Source organism: Sceloporus occidentalis, unplaced genomic scaffold (genome assembly GCF_023333645.1).
Source record: "Sceloporus occidentalis isolate IW3139 unplaced genomic scaffold, rSceOcc1.0.p SCAF_4, whole genome shotgun sequence".
NCBI classification, from domain to species: Eukaryota; Metazoa; Chordata; class Lepidosauria; order Squamata; family Phrynosomatidae; genus Sceloporus; species Sceloporus occidentalis.
The window spans coordinates 198550746-198571300 of NW_028316984.1; the positions used below are offsets into that span (position 1 = coordinate 198550746).

The window sequence follows — 20555 nt, forward strand, 5'->3', positions numbered from 1 at the left end:
ACTCTCCCAGTTTGGCCAGGACAGTCCCAACTGATGCTCTCTTGTCCCACTTCTTCTGCTTTTAAAATGTCCCAGTTTCAGTCTCCACCTCCAACTTTCCCCCTTTGTGCTCAGCTTACTTGAATTACTGCAAACATAATTTGAAATGCAAAAACAGTTTACCCTTAATTTAGCAAGAGGGAGAGGAAGGGAAGGGATGGAGTCTTGCCCCTCCCAGGAGGCTCAGGCAAAACCAAACTGTTGCAGCATCTCCTAGCTTGCACATCCTTCTTTGTTAATATCTTTTCCCATATTGACCACACTCTGCTGTTGCTTGGACACATTTGTACTGGTTTTCATCTGAAATGTTGGGGAGCATGGTATGATCCCACCCAATATATCTATCTGTTTTCCTGCCATGAAAGGTTTTCTCAACACAAGAATGGCAGCCACATGGTTCTTCACTGTTTGCAACGTCATTAAGAAACTTTTTTTCTGTCCAAAATATGCCCACCTGTGCAACACCTTCCAGGTATTTCTGAATTCCTGAAATGGAAATGGTGATCAAAGACTATACTGATTTTTCTTTTGTACTTGAAAAATTAGGAACACAAACATACCTATTTTAGATTCATTTGGATTAACCAAGATTTATAAGTCATGATCTATGAAATTAAAACAGTGTTTTGAAGCCTCAAAGTTACTTTTAAAAAAACTTTATAAATTCCCACTATTTGAGATCTGAGGAATTAAAGTCCAACCAGTAACCCCTCAAGTCTTTGCAATGTATGTACAAAATTACACAAGGTGCTGCATTATGTAATGTACATGTAGCAGTTATTTGCTTTTGCATAGTCCCCTTTGCTGCAAGTTCCCAGAGAGAATCCTGCTATAAAATCAGTGGTTATGTAATACGTTAAAACCAGATTGAAAATAGATTACACCAACAGCAGCTCAAGGGCTACAGGTTTCCTAGATGGTACAACTTTCTAGCCAGCGTGATGTAATGGTTTGAGTGTTGGACTACAACTCTGGATAGCAGAGTCTGAAGCCACGCTCATCCAGGGAAACCCACTGGGTGAACTTGGGCAAGTCACATGCTCTCAGCTTCAGGGAAAGGCAATGGCAAACCAGCTCTGAACAAATCTTAGCAAGAAAGCCCCATGATAGGTTCACTGCAGGGTTGTCATAAGTCAGAAATGACTTGAAAGTACACAATACACACACACATACCAACCTTTATATGGTTTCAAACTTCCCACTGCAGCTGGGGGAGTAGCTGTCTGAACAGGAAAAGATGTTCTTCCAGAGCATCAATAACCCTGGACAAGAGGAGCCCTACCGTTAGGCAAAGTGAGACTATTTCTTTTGGCGCATGATTTGGGGTATCCTGGAAATGCAGCAAATTGTTTGTTATTTGTGTGTGTGTTGGAGTAATTTCTGACCTATGGCAACCCTGTCATGGGGCTTTCTTGGCAGAATTTTGTTTGGAGGGGATTGTCTTTGCCTTGCTGTGAATGCTGAGAGAGTGTGACTTTCCAAAGGTCAACCAGGGGGTTTCCATGGCCGAGCAGGCATTCGAACCCTGGTCTCCCAGTCTCCTAGTCCAACACTCTGACCACTACACCAAATTGACTCTCAGACTATAAGTTCAACTGTACAAATCTCCTTCCGAACATGATGAGTAGTTAGGCTTCTGAGAGCTGTGGTCTAAAATAGTATTCTTTTTTTCCTGAGCTTTGTTTCCTTAATTCACTTGTTTGGTATCTCTATCCAGGGAGCGAGGCACAGGAATTTCCCCTCTCAGATTGGCAAAATAATTTGGCCAGTGTAGGATACTGCAAGCGCTGTATCTTATCTCACGGTAGCCCCACATGTCTTGGCCAGGTTTCTTTGAGGACGCAATGTGCAGGCGCTCCTCTCTGAATGCCCAGCAGCCTGGTTGGGGCTGTTTTCTCTTTTGCGCTCCTGACATTCGTATCCAAGGGGTGGAGAGGAAATGAGTCACTTATGTGTGTATTCATGACATATTTCCCTTGCCTGGCATTGTCAAGGCAGCTTACCATTTCCTCCCTTAAGAAAGGCAACAGGGTTTAATACTCACTTGCCTTGCCAAAGCTTACAGGAGTGAAAAATCTATGGGGTTTCTAAGAGGAAATTCACTCCAGGGGTAGGAAATGAAATAGGGAGTTTCCAGTAGAATATGCAGGCGTGGCAGAGTTGTCTGAGTGTTGGACTATGACTCCGGAAACCAGGGTTTGAATCAGCTAAGACATGAAATCCACTCTTGGGCAAGTCACACTCTCTCAGCCTCAGAGGTTGGCAATGGCATACCCTTTCTAAAGAAACTTGACAAGAAAACCCCTTGATAGGGTCACTTTAAGATGGCTATAAGTCATAAATAATTTGAATGCACACAACATGCACACCATGAGATTGTATTGCACTTAGGCAGAAAAACTGAAATGCACAGATATAGGATGGGGGACACATGACTTGACAACACTACATGAAAGGGATCTAGGAGTCCTTGTAGACCACAAGTTGAACATGAGTCAACAGTGTGATGCAGCAGCAAAAAGGCCAATGCACTTCTAGGCTGCATCAATAGTAGTGTCTAGATCAAGGGAAGTAATAGTCCCATTTGGTTCTGCTTTGGTCAGGCCTCACCTGGAATAATACTGTGTCCAGTTCTGGGCACCACAATTCAAAAAGGATGTGGAGAAGCTGAACTGAAAGAAAACTGGTATGCAAAGCGATCTACCAGTTTCAGTTAGTCTCAAAGGTGCTGCAAAATCCCTTTGCATACTGAGCATGGCTGTTGATGACTGAGTCTCATGGAGGTCTCTCATTCATGAAGGTCTGTCATGCACCATGAGTCAAAGCTGACTTGCCAGCAAAACAATAACAACAAATATAGTGGAGGGAGAGTGTGGTCCTGAGGTTCTGTGCTTGGTATAAATTTTGTATTGTCTATTGTAATTTTACATGTGTTGTCATCCTGCCTTGATCCGTAGGGAGAGGCGGAAAATATAAAATAAATAAACCAATAATAATAATAATAATAATAATAATAATAATATCTGTGAATAATCAAATCTGCCAAAGTCAAAGCCACATGTTGTCATGCATCACTGAACATAAGGGCAACAGTTGTGAGACATAAACGGCAGCTAGCAAAATGGGAATGATATCTTCAAATTGCAATAGACACCCAGCCTAAATGTCTTTGGATAGTGCTATGCCCCTGTTGGCCCTCTCTCTCTCAGGCCAAGGGGCCCCAGGCGCCTCCTTTACTTTGGCTGCCCTCCTTGGCGCCCTCTGTCTGTCCTCCTGACCTCTCCAAGGCTGATGCCCAGCCCAGCGGTGACGCAGGGCAGAGGCGTCCAATGGGGAGCCAGGCCGGGTCCAGGGGAGGCTATAAAAGGGGGAGCCGTGCAGCCGGACGGAGGGCCAGAACAAGGCGCTGGAGCAGCGGAGGAGGAGGCGGGGGCGGCTCTTCTCCATCCCCTTCAGGGCTGAGGGCGCGCGGCCAGCCCTTCTCTCCTTGGGGTCTTGGGGGCAGCCTGGTCCTCTGCGGAGGGGCCAAGGGAGGCCAAGGGGCGCCAAGAAGGGACACAAGGTCCCAGGAAAGTTTCCCTCCTCTGCAGCTCCGTGCGTAAAGTTGCCTCAGAGAGGAGTCTCAGGGGAAGGGCTCTTTGGGGGGCTTTTGGGGGCCATGGAGAAGGCGAAGAGGGCTCCCCTGCGGGCCCCGGCTGCCAGCAGCGGCTGCAATGGGTTCCCGGCCCCCGAGGAGAAGCCCCCTCCTCCTCCTCCTCCGGGGTCTCTCCCCGGCCAGCGCTTGGCCAGCTGGAAGGAGGAGCGGACGCGGAGTGAGGAGGACAACCAGCTGAACCTGCCGGGCCTGGCCGCCGCCTACGGCACCATCCTGCGGGCCCTGGGCGAAGACCCCCAGCGCCAGGGCCTGCTCAAGACCCCCTGGAGGGCCGCCACCGCCATGCAGTTCTTCACCAAGGGCTACCAGGAGACCATCACAGGTGGGCAGACCCCAGACAGGCCCCGGACGACGGGGAGAGAGAGCCAGGGCCACCCAGGGATGCATGCATAGAATCACAGAGTAGGAAGGGAGCCCAAGGGCCACCCAGTCCAACCTCCTTCTGCCAGGCAGGAATAGATAGAATCGTAGACTTGGAAGAGACCCCAAGGGCCCTGATCCAGTCCAGCCCCCTTATTCTGCCATGCAGGAACTCTCAATCAAAGCATCCCCATTGACAGATGGCCTTCCAGCCTCTGCTTACAGACCTCCGAAGAAGGAGACTCCACCACACTCCATGGGACCACAGAATTGGAAGGGAGCCCAAGGGCCACCCAGACCAACCCCCTTTTGCCATGCAGGAACTCGCAACCAAAGCACCCCAACGGATGCCCATCCAGCCTCTGTTCATACGTTTCCCTAGAGGCAAGTATTCTCCGATTATTCCCTATGGAGAGAGAACATTTTGCAATGTTTCCCTATGGGCAAGTATGGTTACCCTATGAGCAAATACTGTCATTTGTTTTAGTACCTTCTTTAAAACCCTCCAGAGGAGGAGACTCCACTCCACTCCGAGGAAGGAGTTTGTTCCTCTGTCGAACAGCCCTTACTGTCAGGAGGTTCTTCCTAATGTTGAGCTGGAATCTCTTTTCCTGCAGCTTGCATCCATTGCTCCGGGTCCTAGTCTCTGGAGCAGCAGGAAACAAGCTTGCTCCCTCCTCAATGTGACATCCCTTCAAATATTTAAGCAGGGCTATCATATCACCTCTTAACCGTCTCTTCTCCAGGCTAAACATCCCCAGCTCCCTAAGCCGTTCCTCATAGGGCATGGTTTCCAGACCTTTCACCATTTTAGTCGCCCTCCTTTGGACACATGGCTCCAGTTTCTCAATGTCCTTTTTGAACTGTGGTGCCCAGAACTGGACACGATATTCCAGGTGGGGCCTGACCAAAGCAGAATACAGTGGCACTAATACTTCCCCTGATCTAGACACTATACTTCTATTGATGCAGGCTAGAATCACATTGACATTTTAGCTGCCGTATCACACTGTTGACTCATGTTCAATTTGTGTGACTTCAATTCATTTCTTTCTTATGGCGACCCCAAGGAGAACCTATCGTGGGATTTTCTTGGCAAGATTTTTTCAGAGGAGTTTTGCCATTGCCTTTCCCTGAGGCTGAGAGAGTGTGACTTGTCCGAGGTCACCAAATGTGTTTCACGGCTGAGCTAGGAATCAACCCTGGTCTCTAGAGTCCCTAACCCTTCCTGCAGGGTGGGAATTGGGAAAAGGGGAGGGTTTGGGAAGCCACATGTTCACAACAGCCCAGTGAGGTAGGCTGACAGGTGTTTAACAGTGGTGGAGTCTCCTCCTTTGGAGGTTTTTCAAGCAGAGGCTGGACGGTGTCTTCCTGCATGGCAGAAGAGGTTAGGCTGGTTGGCCCCTTGGAGTCCCCTCCAGTTCTAAGATTTTGGGGGACAGAATTCAAAAATAGAGTCATATTAGTCTGTAAAATCAGTATGTGAAGTGATCTTGTAGCACCTTTGAGACTAACTGAAAGAAAGAGTTTATGTTTAGCCTAGCGAAGAGAAGGTTAAGAGGTGATATGATAGCCATGTTTCAATATTTGAAGGGATGTCATATTGAGGATGGAGCAAGCAAGCTTGTTTTCTGCTGCTGCAGAGAATACGACACAAAGCAATGGATATAAACTGCAAAAAAACAGATTCCACCTAAACATTTGGAAGAACATTCTGAGGTTACAAACCGTTTGACAGTGGAAGATGCTTCTTTAGAGAATGGAGAATTCTCCTTCTTTGGACGTTTTTAAAGAGACGTTGGAAGAGCATCTGTCTGGAAAGCTTAGATTGTGTCTTTCTGCATTGCAGAATGGGTTGAACTGAGTGGCCCTTGGGGTCTCTTCCAATTCTGGGATTCTATGCAAATGGATCTTGTAGCACCCTTGAGACTGTGTAGAAGAAGTTGCGGCATAAGCTTCTGAAGACTTGTAGGTCCAGAATACTGCAGAAATAATCCAGTTTGAGACCGCTTTAACTGCCCTGGCTCAATGGTAGGGAATTCTGGGAACTGTAGTTTTGTGAAACATTTAACCTTTTCTGTCAGAGAGCTCTGGAGCCATGACAAACTACAAATCCCAGGATTTCATAGAATTGAGCAATGACTGTTAAAAGTGGTGTCAAACTGGATTATTTCTGCGGTGTGTTTTGGACCTTGATCGACTACCTTGGTCTCCATGCATCTGGAGAAGTAGTCCTAAGTCTACAAAAGCTTTTGCTACAACTTCCTCCACACAGTTAGTCTCAAAGGTGTTAGAAGATCCCTTTACATGCTGATATTCCAAATGAACACAGCTATGGCTCTAAATTCTCCCTTTATGATTCTGTTATAGATGGGCAGCCCAGGCTGAGCTGGCACAGTGTCCTGCTTCAAATAAATGAGTGTCACCTTTTTAGCATTTAAGCAACCCCTCTGTAAAGTTGACGGGGCATTATTGTTCTTGCATTGCATATTGTGGTTAAAGATTGTGGACCAAGAGACTTTTAACTCAGAGACCCTGCCTCCTCAGTCCCATTGATGAGTTTGCAGCTGAAGGGGATCCAAACTGGGGGAAGTTCCTTTGTTAGACTACAGCTTGCATAATCCCCCAGCCAGAATGACTTGGAAAGATTACTTTGGGGGGGGGAATTACCAGAAACTGCCCTATTGGTTGGGAGGTCATGGAGCTGTAGTCCAAAACATTAATTTTTCTGAACGCTTGATGAAACATCAGTGAACATCCTGGTCTATTTTAAAGAGCTATAAGGTAATATAGAGAGCACATGAAATGCCTGTTCACTCTAAGTTTTCATGGAGTTCAGCCCATCTGTTATCCAGATGCATTATAAAAAGTTACCAATGTCCAGGTTTCCCTTTATTCTCCGGTCAGTGCATGTGCAAACACACTAAAAAAAAGTTGAAGGTTTTCATGGCCGGAATCCATAGCTTTTTGTGGGTTTTTCGGGCTCTGTGGCCATGTTCTAGAAGAGTTTATTCCTGATGTTTCACAAGCATCTGTGGCTGGCATCTTCAGAGAAAGATGCTGGCGAAACGTCAGGAAGAAACTCTTCTAGAACATGGCCACTTAGCCCGAAAAACCCACAAAAACACTCAAAAAAGCTGGCAAGCACTAGATGCTTTTATGATTTACTTACTCTTCATTCTTTTCTTTATTCTTTCCCATTCTTCAAAATAATGTCTTACTATTTTTTATTTAGTATTCAAAAACATAGTCTGGGTCTACAGAAGCTTATGCTACAAACTTCTTTCTCTGAATGACATCCCAAACTCACAGTGATATCTTTAATCGGCCAACCAAAATGCACTAAATACATGATGCATTTTGATTGGCCCATTAAAGGTATCACTGGCACGGTACAGATGCGCCGAAGGGGCGTGCTAGGGTTAGGAAGGGGTGTATTAGGGTTGAAAAGGGGCATCCCTTCTGGACGCCCCTCAACCCTAGTACGGACTGAGTCCACACAAAATGGTGACGCCCATACACACGGGGGCTGCCATTTTGACGCCACGGACGCATAGTGTCCGGACGCCGCGTGGCGGAAGTGACGCAGCAAGTGCGCGACAATTCCAGGGTGCAGAAAGAAGCGCCATTTTGGTGCTTCTTTCTTGCTGCGTCTGGGAACCGCGCGGTTTGGTCACTGCGGTTCCTGGACGCAGCAACTGGTGGCAGCAGCAGACCGCCGCTTTTAGGCGGTCTGTAATGGGCCAATGTTTTGTGGATTTTGGATGTTATTGTACATTGCTATACTGGCCCCCCTGAAAATGTTCTTTCTCTCCATCTCAAGGTGCTCCAAGATCCCTTTGTAAATTTTGTTTAATAAACTATTAGCCCTATTTTTACTACTGTAAAGCTAAGCTGTGCCATTTCATATTTCTCCTCTTTCATGAACTATTGATTTGCTCTAAGACCCATTTGTTTCTCTTTTTAACAGCTTATAGTATCCCTAGAACTCTTCTCATTTCAAATGATTTGATTTTCTTCTGTCAGCTTTCTTCCCTGCCCAGCTTTTACACACATACATAGTATAGTGGTTTGAGCATTGGACTAATTCTGGAGAATGGGAGTTTGAATCTTTGCTCAGCCATGGAAGCAAGCTTGTTGTTCTTGTGTGCTATCAAGTTATTTCCAACTCATGGTGATCCTAAGGTGACCCTATCACATGGCTTTCTTGGCATATTTCTTCATCAGGCATTTGCCATTGCCATCCTCTGGGGCTGAGAGAGTGTGACATGCAAAGGTCACCCAGTGGGTTTCCATAGCCGAGCAGGGATTCAAACCCTAATCTCCAGAGTCCTAGTCCTATGTTCAGACCCCACACTGGCTCACATGGAAGCAAACTAGTGTAATTTTTTACACCTTTTGATTGGCCCAATAAAGGTATTGTCAGTGGGTATTTTGGATTTTGATAGTCACCCCACCTACTCCTGTATGTTTAAGTTAACATAGGACCCTATCACATGGGAGGAAAGTGCCCAAATCCTGTGAGTAAATGGAATTTAAATCTGGGAATATTCTACAAAAGTGGGATTTTTTTCAGATTACGTTGGGCCAATTGAGCAGTAACATGAAATTAACCCATGCAGAAAGCTGCAAAAGTGGTGTGATTTTGCTCACCACCTGCACGGGTTAATGTTGCGGTAATGCTCAATTAATCTGACGTCATCTGAAAACAATCCCACTTTTGAGGGATATTCCTGGGATCTAAATCCCGTTTATCCATGGGATTTGGGCACTTTGCCTCCCATGTGATAAGGTCCATCGTTTCAGTCTGTTTTGAGAGGTGGATGACAAAAGGGCTTTCCAGTTTTACTGTTGTTTATGGTAGATTAAACTTGGAGGAAGTCAGAGAATGAGGGAAAAGATTGACCAGTGTCTTGATGCTCCTTTCCTTATTTCTTTAGCAGTTTAAGTAGTAACACTTATTTACAGCCTTGGCAAGCATCCTGTTAGTGAGTTGCCACAGCACAAGCCCACTTTATGTTATTGTAATCCACTGTTTTGGTGTTGCAGCGGTTAGAATTTTTCACCAAAAGTGCAATGACCAAAATCCCCTTCAAAGCCAGAGACTAGACATGAGTTAGCAGTGTGAAACAGTGGCTGAAAAAGCTAATGCATCAGCATGAGTCTAATATCCAGTTCAAGGCAAGTAATTTTATCACTTTGTTCAGCCATGATCACATCTCATGTGAAATACTGTGTCCAATTCTGGGCATCACAGTTCAAGAAGGATACTGATAAGGCAGAATGTGATTAGAGGAGGATGACCAGGATGATGAAAGTTCTGGAACTGTTGCAAGGGAACGAAGACTACCAAGAGATATCAAAGTATGCTGGACAAGGATGAGAATGAGAAGCCTTATGTTACAAAAGAGCTACAATGAAAAAAATTGTAATAGTAGACAATGAAATACAGGGTTCTGGAAGTGAAGTTTTATGGGGAATGACATTGGGACCTGTGTATGTTTAGCTTAGAGAACAGAAGATTGACAGGTGACATGATAGCCATCTTCCAGTATCTGAATATCTGCAGTGATATCTTGTAGAAGATGGAACAATTGATAAAGCATTGAGGAAAAAAATGGTAAAGTACTTACTAGATCTTTCAAGAAGAAAATTATTGAAGAGTTGCATCCCTAATGATGTCTTGTGTCCAGGAACTTGGAAACAGTCTTTTTTGGACTAAAGCCACCAGACTCCATGAACTATCATGGCCAATGGCCATGTTAGATAGATGATTCTGGGAGCTGTAGTCCAAAATTAATTTTTTCCAGGCTATGCTTGTGATCTATCAAGCCAAGTGCCACCTCCTTCTCTGCCATGACTGACATTCTGCCAGGGGTTTCGGGTGAAATCGGACTGCTTGTTTTTGCTAACTGCTTGGGATTAGTTTCTTTTAGAACAGTGGACTGGGTAGGATTTGCCACCCTCCAGAAAAGCCATCATGTAGGACTGTTTGGTGAACTGCATGCAATATGGTAGTTTGCAAGCTTTTCTGATCTCTTCTAATCTGTTGTGCAGCAACTAGTCTTGAACCAAAAAACACTGCATTAAAAACAGTTATTTGCAGATTCATTTCAAAAGCTGTTCAACAAAAGTTCACCTTCTCCTTGCTTCTGTTTCGAGTTTTCCAGCATACTGTATCATGCATTAAATTATGTTTTTCCTAAGAGAGGAGCTAGCAGATGCTTTCTAAACAATTGAATCCAAGTGGAGTGGCTTGCATGATTCCAGACCTCATTAGGGACTGTGATGACAGAACCGAGCTTGGTCAGCTCTTCTACGTCACCCTTCTTGTAAATACCCTTTTGGCAGGAAAACAAAGCAGAGAGGCTACAATTTGGACCACTTATCCTGCAAAGCCTTTTATTGCCTCTCTGTCTGTCCTGCCATCTGCCACATTTTCACCTGGTTTTATCTGCCAGTGCTTGGAAAAAAACAACTTTTATTGGCTCTTACGGAGGCTGTTCAGTTTTGATCCTGGCTCCTCTCTCTTGTTCCCTCTAAAATATTGTTAGGTTGAGTTGCTGTAGAAACTGTTTTGATATAATTATACATTTATTTCCTTTCGGCTATGGTTATGCAAGTAAAATTTGCTTTATTGTACTAGCTGGATTCTATTGTGACATTCTTGTACGCTTAAACCATCTGGCTGTTGGCTCCCAAGGCAATGGAGTGGTGAATCTACTTTCAGTTTTAATCTAGAGTAGTGGTTCTCAACCTTTGTTTTGGACTTCAGATCCCAAAAGCCTCAGCCAACTTGGCCAACAATCAGGAATTATGGGAGCTGAAGTCCAAAACACCTAGAAGGCTAAAGGTAGGGAACCACTGCTTTAAGTGTTAAAGGAGCCATCCAGGGTGCCTAACATCTTTTAGAAATGTTTGTCATCCTCTTGGATAGTCTGATAAAAGACAGAATGGATTCACTACCCCACTGACATGGAAGCCCCTTGTTTCAGGATATACCTGTTCCAGGTGTCTATATTCTTACAATCACCACAATTCTGTTGTAGAAAATCAACATTGTGTGTAGTGCTGGGAATGGTCTGAATTACAACAAAGTGCTTTATAACCTATGGTGGTTTCTGGGTGAAAATTAGCCCTCCAGCTCCACCAAATTGCCCACCCCATCTTAAATTACTATTAGAACTAGAAGCACAGGTAGCCTCCATGTTTCAGAGCATCTTTTGTTACGCACAGTTTGGATAATTCCTGTTCTATGATCCCAGGACCAGTTCAGAGTCCTGCTTGTTATCTTTAAAGCCCTAAGTGGAATTTAGGATCATTACTTGAAGGACCATTTTTCCTCTATCTGTCCACCTGTACCTTCAACTTCAGATCTGAGTTTATAACACAGATGGGAATCAAATGGGATTTCTTGATTTTTTGCTCCATCATCTTAGCTATTCTGCATCAGTTCCCCACTTCTCAGTGTGGTGCCACCTGTCAAAATGACTTTAATCACTTGAATTCTGAAGTAGTGTGCTTTCTTAGCAGCTTGTGCCATGTGGAAATTGTGAATGTGTAGTTCCAGCTCTTGTTAGTTGTGTAGATATTCCTTACACTTCTTCTTTGGTGTCTGATGTGGGATGGAAAAGTTTCAATGCTATATTTTTCCATGGAAATTTTTCCATATCACATATGCATATAATTATATCAACAGTTGCCTAAGCTCTTGTTCTGTAATCATTTGTGCTAGATAGCTAAATACAGGGTGTGAATTCAAAGACATAGCTGTGTTAATCTGGATCGGCCGACTTGTAACACCTTTGAGAATAACCGGTAGAAAGAAAGAAGTTGGTAGCATAATTTTTCGTAGACTGACCCAGATGCATAGAGTGAAGTGCCTAGGAACAGACCTTTAGAAGCAGGATGTGCATGTGAATAGCAGCAGAAATGCAAAACTTGTGGGTATGGTAGAATTCAAGATATGTTAGTCTGTAGAATCAGTATGCAGAGAGATCTTGAAGTTTATCAGAGAAGGGGAATTGGAAGTATAATCCGATGGCAATCTGAACGCAATCATGGGGTTTAACGTTATTGCGTGATAACCCACTACACGCAAATTCGGGCAATGGGAAGTCAGTCCGAACGCAATCATGTGGTTTCACATTATTGCGTGATAGACTGCCACACGCAAGTTCGGGCAATGGCATGCTATTTTCAGGGAATGGGGAGCCAGTTCAAATGCAATGTGTATTCATGTAACTGAGCTTAACTAGCGAATTTAAGTGAATGCATTCTGGCTCCACTTTCTTTTCATTCGAATTTAAAAAAAATTCCTCCTGTTTGATAAACTCCCTTGTAGCACCTTGGAGACTGACTAAAGAAAGTAGTTGCCAGCATGAGCTTTCGTACGGTCGAGTCTACTTCCTCGGATGCATTTGGATCAAATGCATCTGAGGAAGCAGACTCAAGTCTACAAAACTCATGCTGCCGATGTCTCAAAGGTGCTACAAAATCTCTCTACATTGTGGTTATGGTGATCAGGGGACAAGTCCAGTTTTAACAATGGTTGTTGGGGGACAAAGGCAGGAGGAAGGATTTTCCTCCTGCCCTTGTCTCCCAATGACAATTGTTAAAACCAAGCTTATCACTTCATCTCCTTATACCCACAATTTTTGCATTTCTTTTGCTATTTACAGATACAGTCTGCTTATAAAGACCTGTCTCTAGGCATTTCACTCCATGTATCTGAGGAAGTACGTTACAGTCTATGAAAACCTGCAGTACTAACTTCTTTCTCTCTCTCACTTCATCTCCAAAGTGCTACAGTATCCCTTTGCATAAAGGATATGAAGTTTTAGGAGTACTGATAAACCCTACTGGTCAGAGGAATGGACTTACAAATGAATGCCCTTCTAAGCTTGTTTCTATTTCACAAAAGCTCTTGCTCTTCACAAATACAAGTAGTTAAGACAAATGTGATTAAGTTGCCTGTGTCCATAGATTCACATTCACTTGTTAGTGAAATAAAATGTTCAATTAGTTGTACTAAATCTTTTTTCCTCAACTTGATGTAGAACTAATAATTAGTGCAGAATATGAGTGAATAAAATTGAAGATGCTACAGTTATACCTCTGCAAAAGAACATTAAACTATTGATATAACATAAATCAGGCATAGCTTTCTTTGGGGATGGGACCTTTTGAAAAAGTAGTGTCCTTTTGGGTATAGTCATTTTTGTTAAATATAAGGAAAGTACAGTGGGCCCTTGTTATCTTCTGGGATTTGGTTCCAGGATGCTCCATGGATACTAAAATCTGTGGATGCTCAAGATCCTTTAAATAGAATGGCACATGAAATGGTGTCCCTTACATAAAATGGCAAAAACCAAGGGTTGCTTTTGGAAGTGATATGTTTTTTGAATATTTTCAAGCCATGGATACTAAGAGCCAACTATCTATGCACTCTTCTTTTTACATTATTAGAAATATTCCAGTGAAATAACTTCCACATAAAGCTTTAAATATGTTTTAATATAACATTGAAATAAAATGTGGTAAATCAGATAACATTTTTTAGAGAACAGGAACATTTTACAGATTTTTTTTCTTGAAAAATTATCCAGATTTTCCCACCAGAATATTTTTCTTGAAAAAAAATCCAGTTCTGTTTCTGGAAAATCCATGTCGCTGCAACTGAGTCCTTATCAGCATTGCTTCATGGAAACCTGAGTTTGAGAAAGTTACATTTTTGGATGACAGTTCCCCAAATCCCCCAGCAAAGCATATTGGGGAGGAATTTTGATAGATACTTCAGCTTAGAAAGTTACTTTTTTGGACTACAACACCCAGTACCCTCCAGCCAAACATGAGCCAAAGCCATCCTAGATGGGGCTCTTCTGACTGATGTTTAAGTTTCAAGGGAGCATGGAAAAGTTACCTTTTTGGATTGTAGTTTCCAAAATGCTCCAGCCAAACATAGCCATGGTTAGGGATGAGATGCAGATTTTTCTGGGGGCTGCAACACACAAAAAGGCTCACTTTAGGCATTTGTACTAAAGCTAAAACAACAGCACTGAAGTAACTTAACTTTCAGTAGCTCCATTTCTATTGCATTAGGTGGTAGATAGAAATCCTCTGTTTCAGAGCCCTTGCACAGGTTGCCTTGTGTGTCTCCTGTTGACCTGCCCATCAAGCTGTCAACAAGATGACTTAAAGTTGTCAGGGGTTGCCAGAGCGACATTAAAGCCATGCAAATAGTTTCCACAGCAACAGACTCCTTTACCTCTGACGCAAAATCTCAAAATCACTGGTGTCTGCCTCTCCCTTCCCCTCATATTCAGGGCTTTTAATCTCTTCCTTTTTCTTTCTCTCTTCCGTGAGCCTCGTTGCCATTCTCAGTGTCATTTCCGTCAGCTGCGATTTTGCTCATCCTGAAGCCAGCAATGTGCCAGACCTCTTTGTCCCAATGGGTGACACCAGTTGTTACCTTTCATTGTGTGTGAAAGGTCTTCAGTCTTGGAACTATAGGTCAGAAGAAACTCCGTCTCTCCAAGATTTTATAAAAGATTAAGGTGTGAATCCAACCCAATTTCCATGCGTTTACTCCCTGTTGGATTCAACGGGAGTTTTAACTGAGTGCCTTTATAGTTACAAAGCTGTACAGATTTATTCTGGCACAATAACAATAAGTTAAACTAGATGTGGAATGTTTATGCAACTTTCAGATGCACAAAGTAGAATAAACAAATGTACACACAAGCATCCAGAGGAAAAAATGTAAATAAAGTTAAAGGACCAGGAAGTACCGAAAAAATTCACTTGTGGTAATTGGATTAAGATGAATTGTCTAGAATACAGGTCAACAATTTTGACAGGTTCGGGGGCCAATTTCTTTTAACCTTTGAATCTGCTGGGGGCCACAAGGACTTTGAAAAATTGTCGAAATGTAAAAAAGCAAACACCCAAACCACTTCTGATTTTGAAAACCCTTTAAACATATGGTTATGACTTATTTAATAATAATAATAATAATAATAATAATAATCATAGAATCGTAGAGTTAGAAGAGACCACAAGGGCCATCCAGTCCAACCCCCTGCCATGCAGGAAATCCAATCAAAGCATCCCCAATAGATGGCCATCTAGCCTCTGCTTAAAGACCTCCAAGGAAGGAGACTCCACTACACTCTGAGAAAGGAGTTTGTTCCACTGTCAAACAGCCCCTTACTGTCAGGAAGTTCTTCCTAATGTTGAGGTGGAATCTCTTTTCCTGTAGCTTGCATCCATTGTTCTGGGTCTTGTTCTCTGGAGCAGCAGAAAACAAGCTTGCTCCCTCCTCAATATGACATCCTTTCAAATAATTAATTCAGCTCTTAACCTTCTCTTCTCCAGGCTAAACATCCCCAGCTCCCTAAGTCGTTCCTCATAGGGCATGGTTTCCAGACCTTTCACCATTTTAGTTACTCTCCTTTGGACACGCTCCAGTTTCTCAATGTCCTTTTTGAATTGTGGTGCCCAGAACTGGACACAATATTCCAGGTGGGGCCTGACCAGAGCAGAATATAGGCAGGTTATAGACCGCCCATTTGGGGCGGGCTGCACCCGCCCCTTTCCCCGCTGTATCGGGGCCTCAGCTGCTAGAACGGCAGCCGCTGAGGCCCCGATCCGCCGCTTTTCAGGCTGCAGGGAAGCGGCAAAACGCCGCTTCCCCGCAGCCTGAAAAGGGGTGTCCTTGGGGCTTCAAGTCCCAAGGACACCCTGCGGTGGCGGGGAGGAGGAGAAAGGAGCCGCTTGGCCCCTTTCTCGCTTGCTTCGCTGGGCGCAGCCGTCTGAAGGCTGCGCCCAGCGAAGCAAAGCGGCACCTCAAACCAGGAAGGAGCTCCGAAACGGAGCTCCTTCCTGGTTCACGCAAAGGGCCACCTAGGCACCATGTAGAGGCAGCGCGGCCGTGATGTCCTCATGACGGCGGCTGTCTGGAACGGCCGCCGTCATTTTTTATGCGCAGAGCGCGTATTAGGGTTAGGGAGATGCGGAAGTACCGCACCTCCCTAACCCTAGTACGCGCTCTGCGCGTACTTTCATGGCGGTATGTAACCCGCCATAGTGGCACTATGACTTCCCTTGATCTAGACACTATACTTCTATTGATGCAGCCTAAAATTGCATTGGCCTTGTTAGCTGCTGCATCGCATTGTTGACTCATGTTCAACTTATGGTCTACTTGGACTCCTAGATCCCTTTCATCCCTAGCATCAACAAGCTAGGCAGGGATCATACACAGAGAGGGCAAGTCATTCATATCATATCAGGGGGGTATTCAAATCAGGTAGGGTATGCTCAGCTAAAAAGTTTGGTTTTAACTGCTTTTCTAAATATTTCTAGCAAGGCCTCCGAGCAGATCTCCTCAGGAAGACTATTCCAAAGTCTTGGAGCCATTGATGAGAATGCCCTTTGCGAAGTAGCAACAAATTTAAAGGTTGCTATTTCCAATAGGTTCTTACCCGATGTTCTAAGAGTGCAGGGCGGATTATATAGGGACATGTGGTCCCGTAAGTAACTCGGGTCCAAGCCATGTAGGGCTTTATAGGTAATAACCAACACCTTGTACTGTGCCCAGAAGCAAATAGGGAGTCAGTGAAGATCTTTTAAGATAGGTGTAATATGATCGAACCTTGATGAACCAGTGACCAATCTGGCTGCCATATTTTGCACTAACTGAAGCTTCCAAGCTTGGTACAAGGGTAGCCCCATGTAAAGCGCATTACAGAAATCTAGACGAGAGATTACCAGAGCGTGTACCACCGTTTCAAGGTCCCTTCAGTCTAGGTAGGGTCGCAGTTGGCGTATCAACCGAAGTTGATAGCAGGCACTTCTGGCCGTCGCATCTACTTGAGATGACAATTGTAGAGACGAGTCCAGAAGTACTCCTAAACTGCAAACTTCATCCTTTAGGGGAAGTGTGACCCCATCCAGGACAGGTTGGCAAATTTCCTTCCTTAGGCCCGAGGAACCTATCACAAGTACTTCCATTTTCTCTGGATTCAGTCTGAGTTTGTTTTCCCTCATCCAGCCCATTATCAACTCCAGGCAGGCATTCAGAGGAGAGATGCCATCCTTAGTCCCTGTATCAGTCAGAGACCTAGAGAAACATATTTGGGTGTCATCAGCGTACTGATAACACCATGCCCCATGTCTCCGGATGATCTCTCCCAGCAGTTTCATGTAAATGTTGAACATCATGGGGGACAGAATAGCTCCTTGAGGGACACCAGATTTCAGTTCCCTCTTAGAGGAGCAAGTGTCCCCCAGCTTCACCACCTGGAATCTGCCTGAGACGTAGGATTGGAACCACTGGAGCTCAGTGCCCCCGATACCCAGCTCCCTCAGGCATTCCAGAAGGATACCATGTTCAATGGTATCGAAAGTCGCTGAGATGTCCAAGAGCACCAACAAGGTCACACTTCCCCTGTCGGTGCCCAGACGGAGATCATCGACTAAGGCAACCATGGCAGTCTCAACTCCATATCCCATCCTGAAGCCAGTTTGAAATGGGTCCAGATAATCAGTTTCATCCAAGACAGCCTGGAGTTGGAAGGCAACCGCTCTCTTGATCACCTTGCCCAAGAATGGCAGCAGGGAGACCGGTCTATAATTATTTCTCACCAGGGGGTCCAGGGAGGGTTTTTTCAGTAGCAGTTTAACCACTGCTAATTTCAGTTTGGATGGACATTTTCCCTCCCAGAAGGATGCATTGATTATTAATCGTAACAATGTAGTTACGGCATCTCCTCCCTGGGCGGTCAACCAAGAAGGGCAGGGATCGAGAGAGCACGTTGTCTTCTTTACACATCCAAGGAGCTTGTCCACTTCATCGGTATTTACAAACTCAAAGTGATCCAGCTTAATAGAGTCCACAGAAGCTCTGGATACCTCTCCTATTGTTTCTGTTTTAATGCCAGCACCAAGATCAGCCCTTATCGGAGAGATTTTATCTGTGAAGAAGTTATTAAAGTTGTCACAGCAGGCTTTTGTTCGTTCCAACATAGGGTTCAGGGTGGGTGGTAGCTGGGTCAACTCCCTCACCACCCTGAACAGCTCTGCCAGACGAGATTCTGCAGATGCAATACGTGCAGCATAGAAAGAAGTCTTTGCTGCACTTATTGCCACTCCATAGGACTTCAAAAGACTGATGTAATGTCTTGTCGGTTAGGCGCTGATGTCTCTGCCAGCAGCGCTCTCGTCGTTGCACAGCCCGCTTCATTTCCCAAAGATCTTCCATATACCAGGCTTTTCTGTTAGGAGCGGGCCGGAAAGGACGCTCGGGAGTGATGATGTCTATAGCCCTGGTAAGATCGTTGTCCCATGTATCCGTCAGGGCATCAACAGAATCGCTATCAGATCCAACCATAAATTCCTCTAAGGCTTCCTGGAACCTTTTGGGTTCCATCTGCCTTTGAGAGCGGACCATTCTAATAGGTCCTCCACCCCCAGGAAGGAATTGGGTGGTTGCCTTCAGTCGCACCTTGATTAGGAAATGGTCCGTCCATGACAGAGCAGAGGTCCCCAGGACCTCTGCCCACAGACTTCCCTGATCCGTACTAAAGACTACATTGAGCGTATTATATGCATAATGTGTTGGACCTGAGACTAATTGGGAGAGGCCCATGGCCGTAATGGAAGCCATGAACTCCCGAGCTGCACCTGTTAGTTCTTGTGAGCCAGCCTCGAAAGGGATGTTGAGGTCCCCCAGCACAAGAAGCCTGGGAGACTCCAATGCCAGCTCCGAGACCAGCTGTGTCAGCTCGGCCAGGGAGTCTGTTAGGCCATGGGGTGGACCATAGACCAACAGAATCCCCAGACTGTCCCTAGCCCTCAGGGTCAGGTAAATACATTCAGTGTGGTCTGTTTTCTGGACAGGTTCCCTAGTCAAAGTGAGAGTACTTTTATGGACTAAGGCAACCCCTCCCCCCCGCCCACAATCTCTGACCTGCTCCTTGACAGTGTACCCAGCTGGAAGGGCCTGGGCCCAGACTGCATTACTCTCAGCCCCCAGCCAGGTTTCTGTGATGCAAGCCAGGTCGGGGTTGTTTTCCTCTAGAAGATCTTGAATTATGTGGGCTTTGTTCTTAATCGACCTGGCATTGCATAGGAGCAGAGAAAGAGATTGTGGTACGGTTGGACTGACCCTCGGTTCTCTAGGGTTAGCAGGGTGGACGGAAGGCAGGATAGGTATTAAGCATCGATCCTGCCTTCCCTTATGCTTCAATTCCACCCTCCTACCGCTGTATCTCCCCATGCCCCGCACTACATCTATAGGAGCTCCTTGAGCAGAATCCCAATTGTCATAACACCCCCCTTCCCAATTACACCTTCCTTGAGCACAGCCTGTCCCCTCCATCCTAAACAATGATAGCACTGACAGAAGAAGGAGAATAGATAAATCTCCACTTCTAGTGACCTCTATGACAGGTAGTTTATTCTTTTTTGTCTGGAAGGAGGTGTCAGAGTAAACAAAATCAGTCTTGGAAGCTATACTTTGTGTAACCCTGATCTAGAAGATACATTCAGTGTCCATTTATGACAACAATAATAGATAATCATAGAGCCATCCTAACTTTGCTGTGCCACTCTATCCAGGTGGCTGTGGTTTCCATAGTTTAAAACTAAGGTGGGCAACTGTGTAGGGGGTGAGACCCATTTTTTCCACCCAGAAGCCCACCAAGGCACATTTTGGCTTAGCTGAAATGATGCAGTGTTACTTCTGGCATCCATTTTGGCCAGTTTTCTGCTGACTTGTGTTTTTTGGAAGGACTTTGGAGAGTAAGGGAAAACAAACTACTGTAGTTTGGGCACTTTTGAGTCCAAAAAAAAAAAAAAAAGCCCAAAAATCAGCTTTAATATTTTTGAATCTGGGGGTTTTGGGGAGCTTCAGGGACCACCCTCCTGGTCCCCAAGTGTTGCATGTGGCCCATGTGTGACACTTTGCCCACCACTGGTTTAAGGGGGAAATGAGTCCATGCAGGTTTTTATGGGAGCCACTCTGACTTTGTGGGAGCTGTCCATGGTTCTGGGAATAGAGTTCAGCACTTTGGAAAAGTCCCACCTCTCTTGTAAGATCCAGTGTGTGGATTCAGTGCTCTCAAACAATAGAGTCTTTTTGCTGTATCTATAACTCTCACACTTTCAGTGAGTAAAGAAACTTGCAGATAGAGATGACTGAGAGCCTATAACTCTCCACTTGACTGGCATTGCTAAGCAATGGTTTGAAGTCAGGATTCTCTGTTCCAAGTTTGCATATTGACCCCTCTATGAAGGTTCCCATTCACACACACATATGCAGGCTGAGTATCCCTTATCTGGAATTCCAAAATCCAAAATACTCCAAAAGCCAAAACCTTTGAGTTCTGTACCTGTACTGTATTTGCAAGCTTGAGAGAGATGTGGCTGGAGAGATGTGAGGATATGTCAAGTGGCAAGAGGTGTGGATTCATACCAAGCACTATACTTGGATTCCCAC

General features: G+C 44.8%; 1 protein-coding gene across 1 annotated transcript in view; it reads left to right on the forward strand.

Moving 5' to 3' along the window:
- Positions 1-3446: 3446 nt before the first annotated feature.
- GCH1 (GTP cyclohydrolase 1) overlaps positions 3447-20555 on the forward strand; it is a 53624-nt gene continuing 36515 nt past the window's right edge. The window contains exon 1 of the mRNA XM_089522875.1: positions 3447-4016. Coding sequence (XP_089379001.1) covers positions 3698-4016 — 319 coding nt within the window. The 5' untranslated portion in view covers positions 3447-3697. The remainder of the gene's footprint in view (positions 4017-20555) is intronic.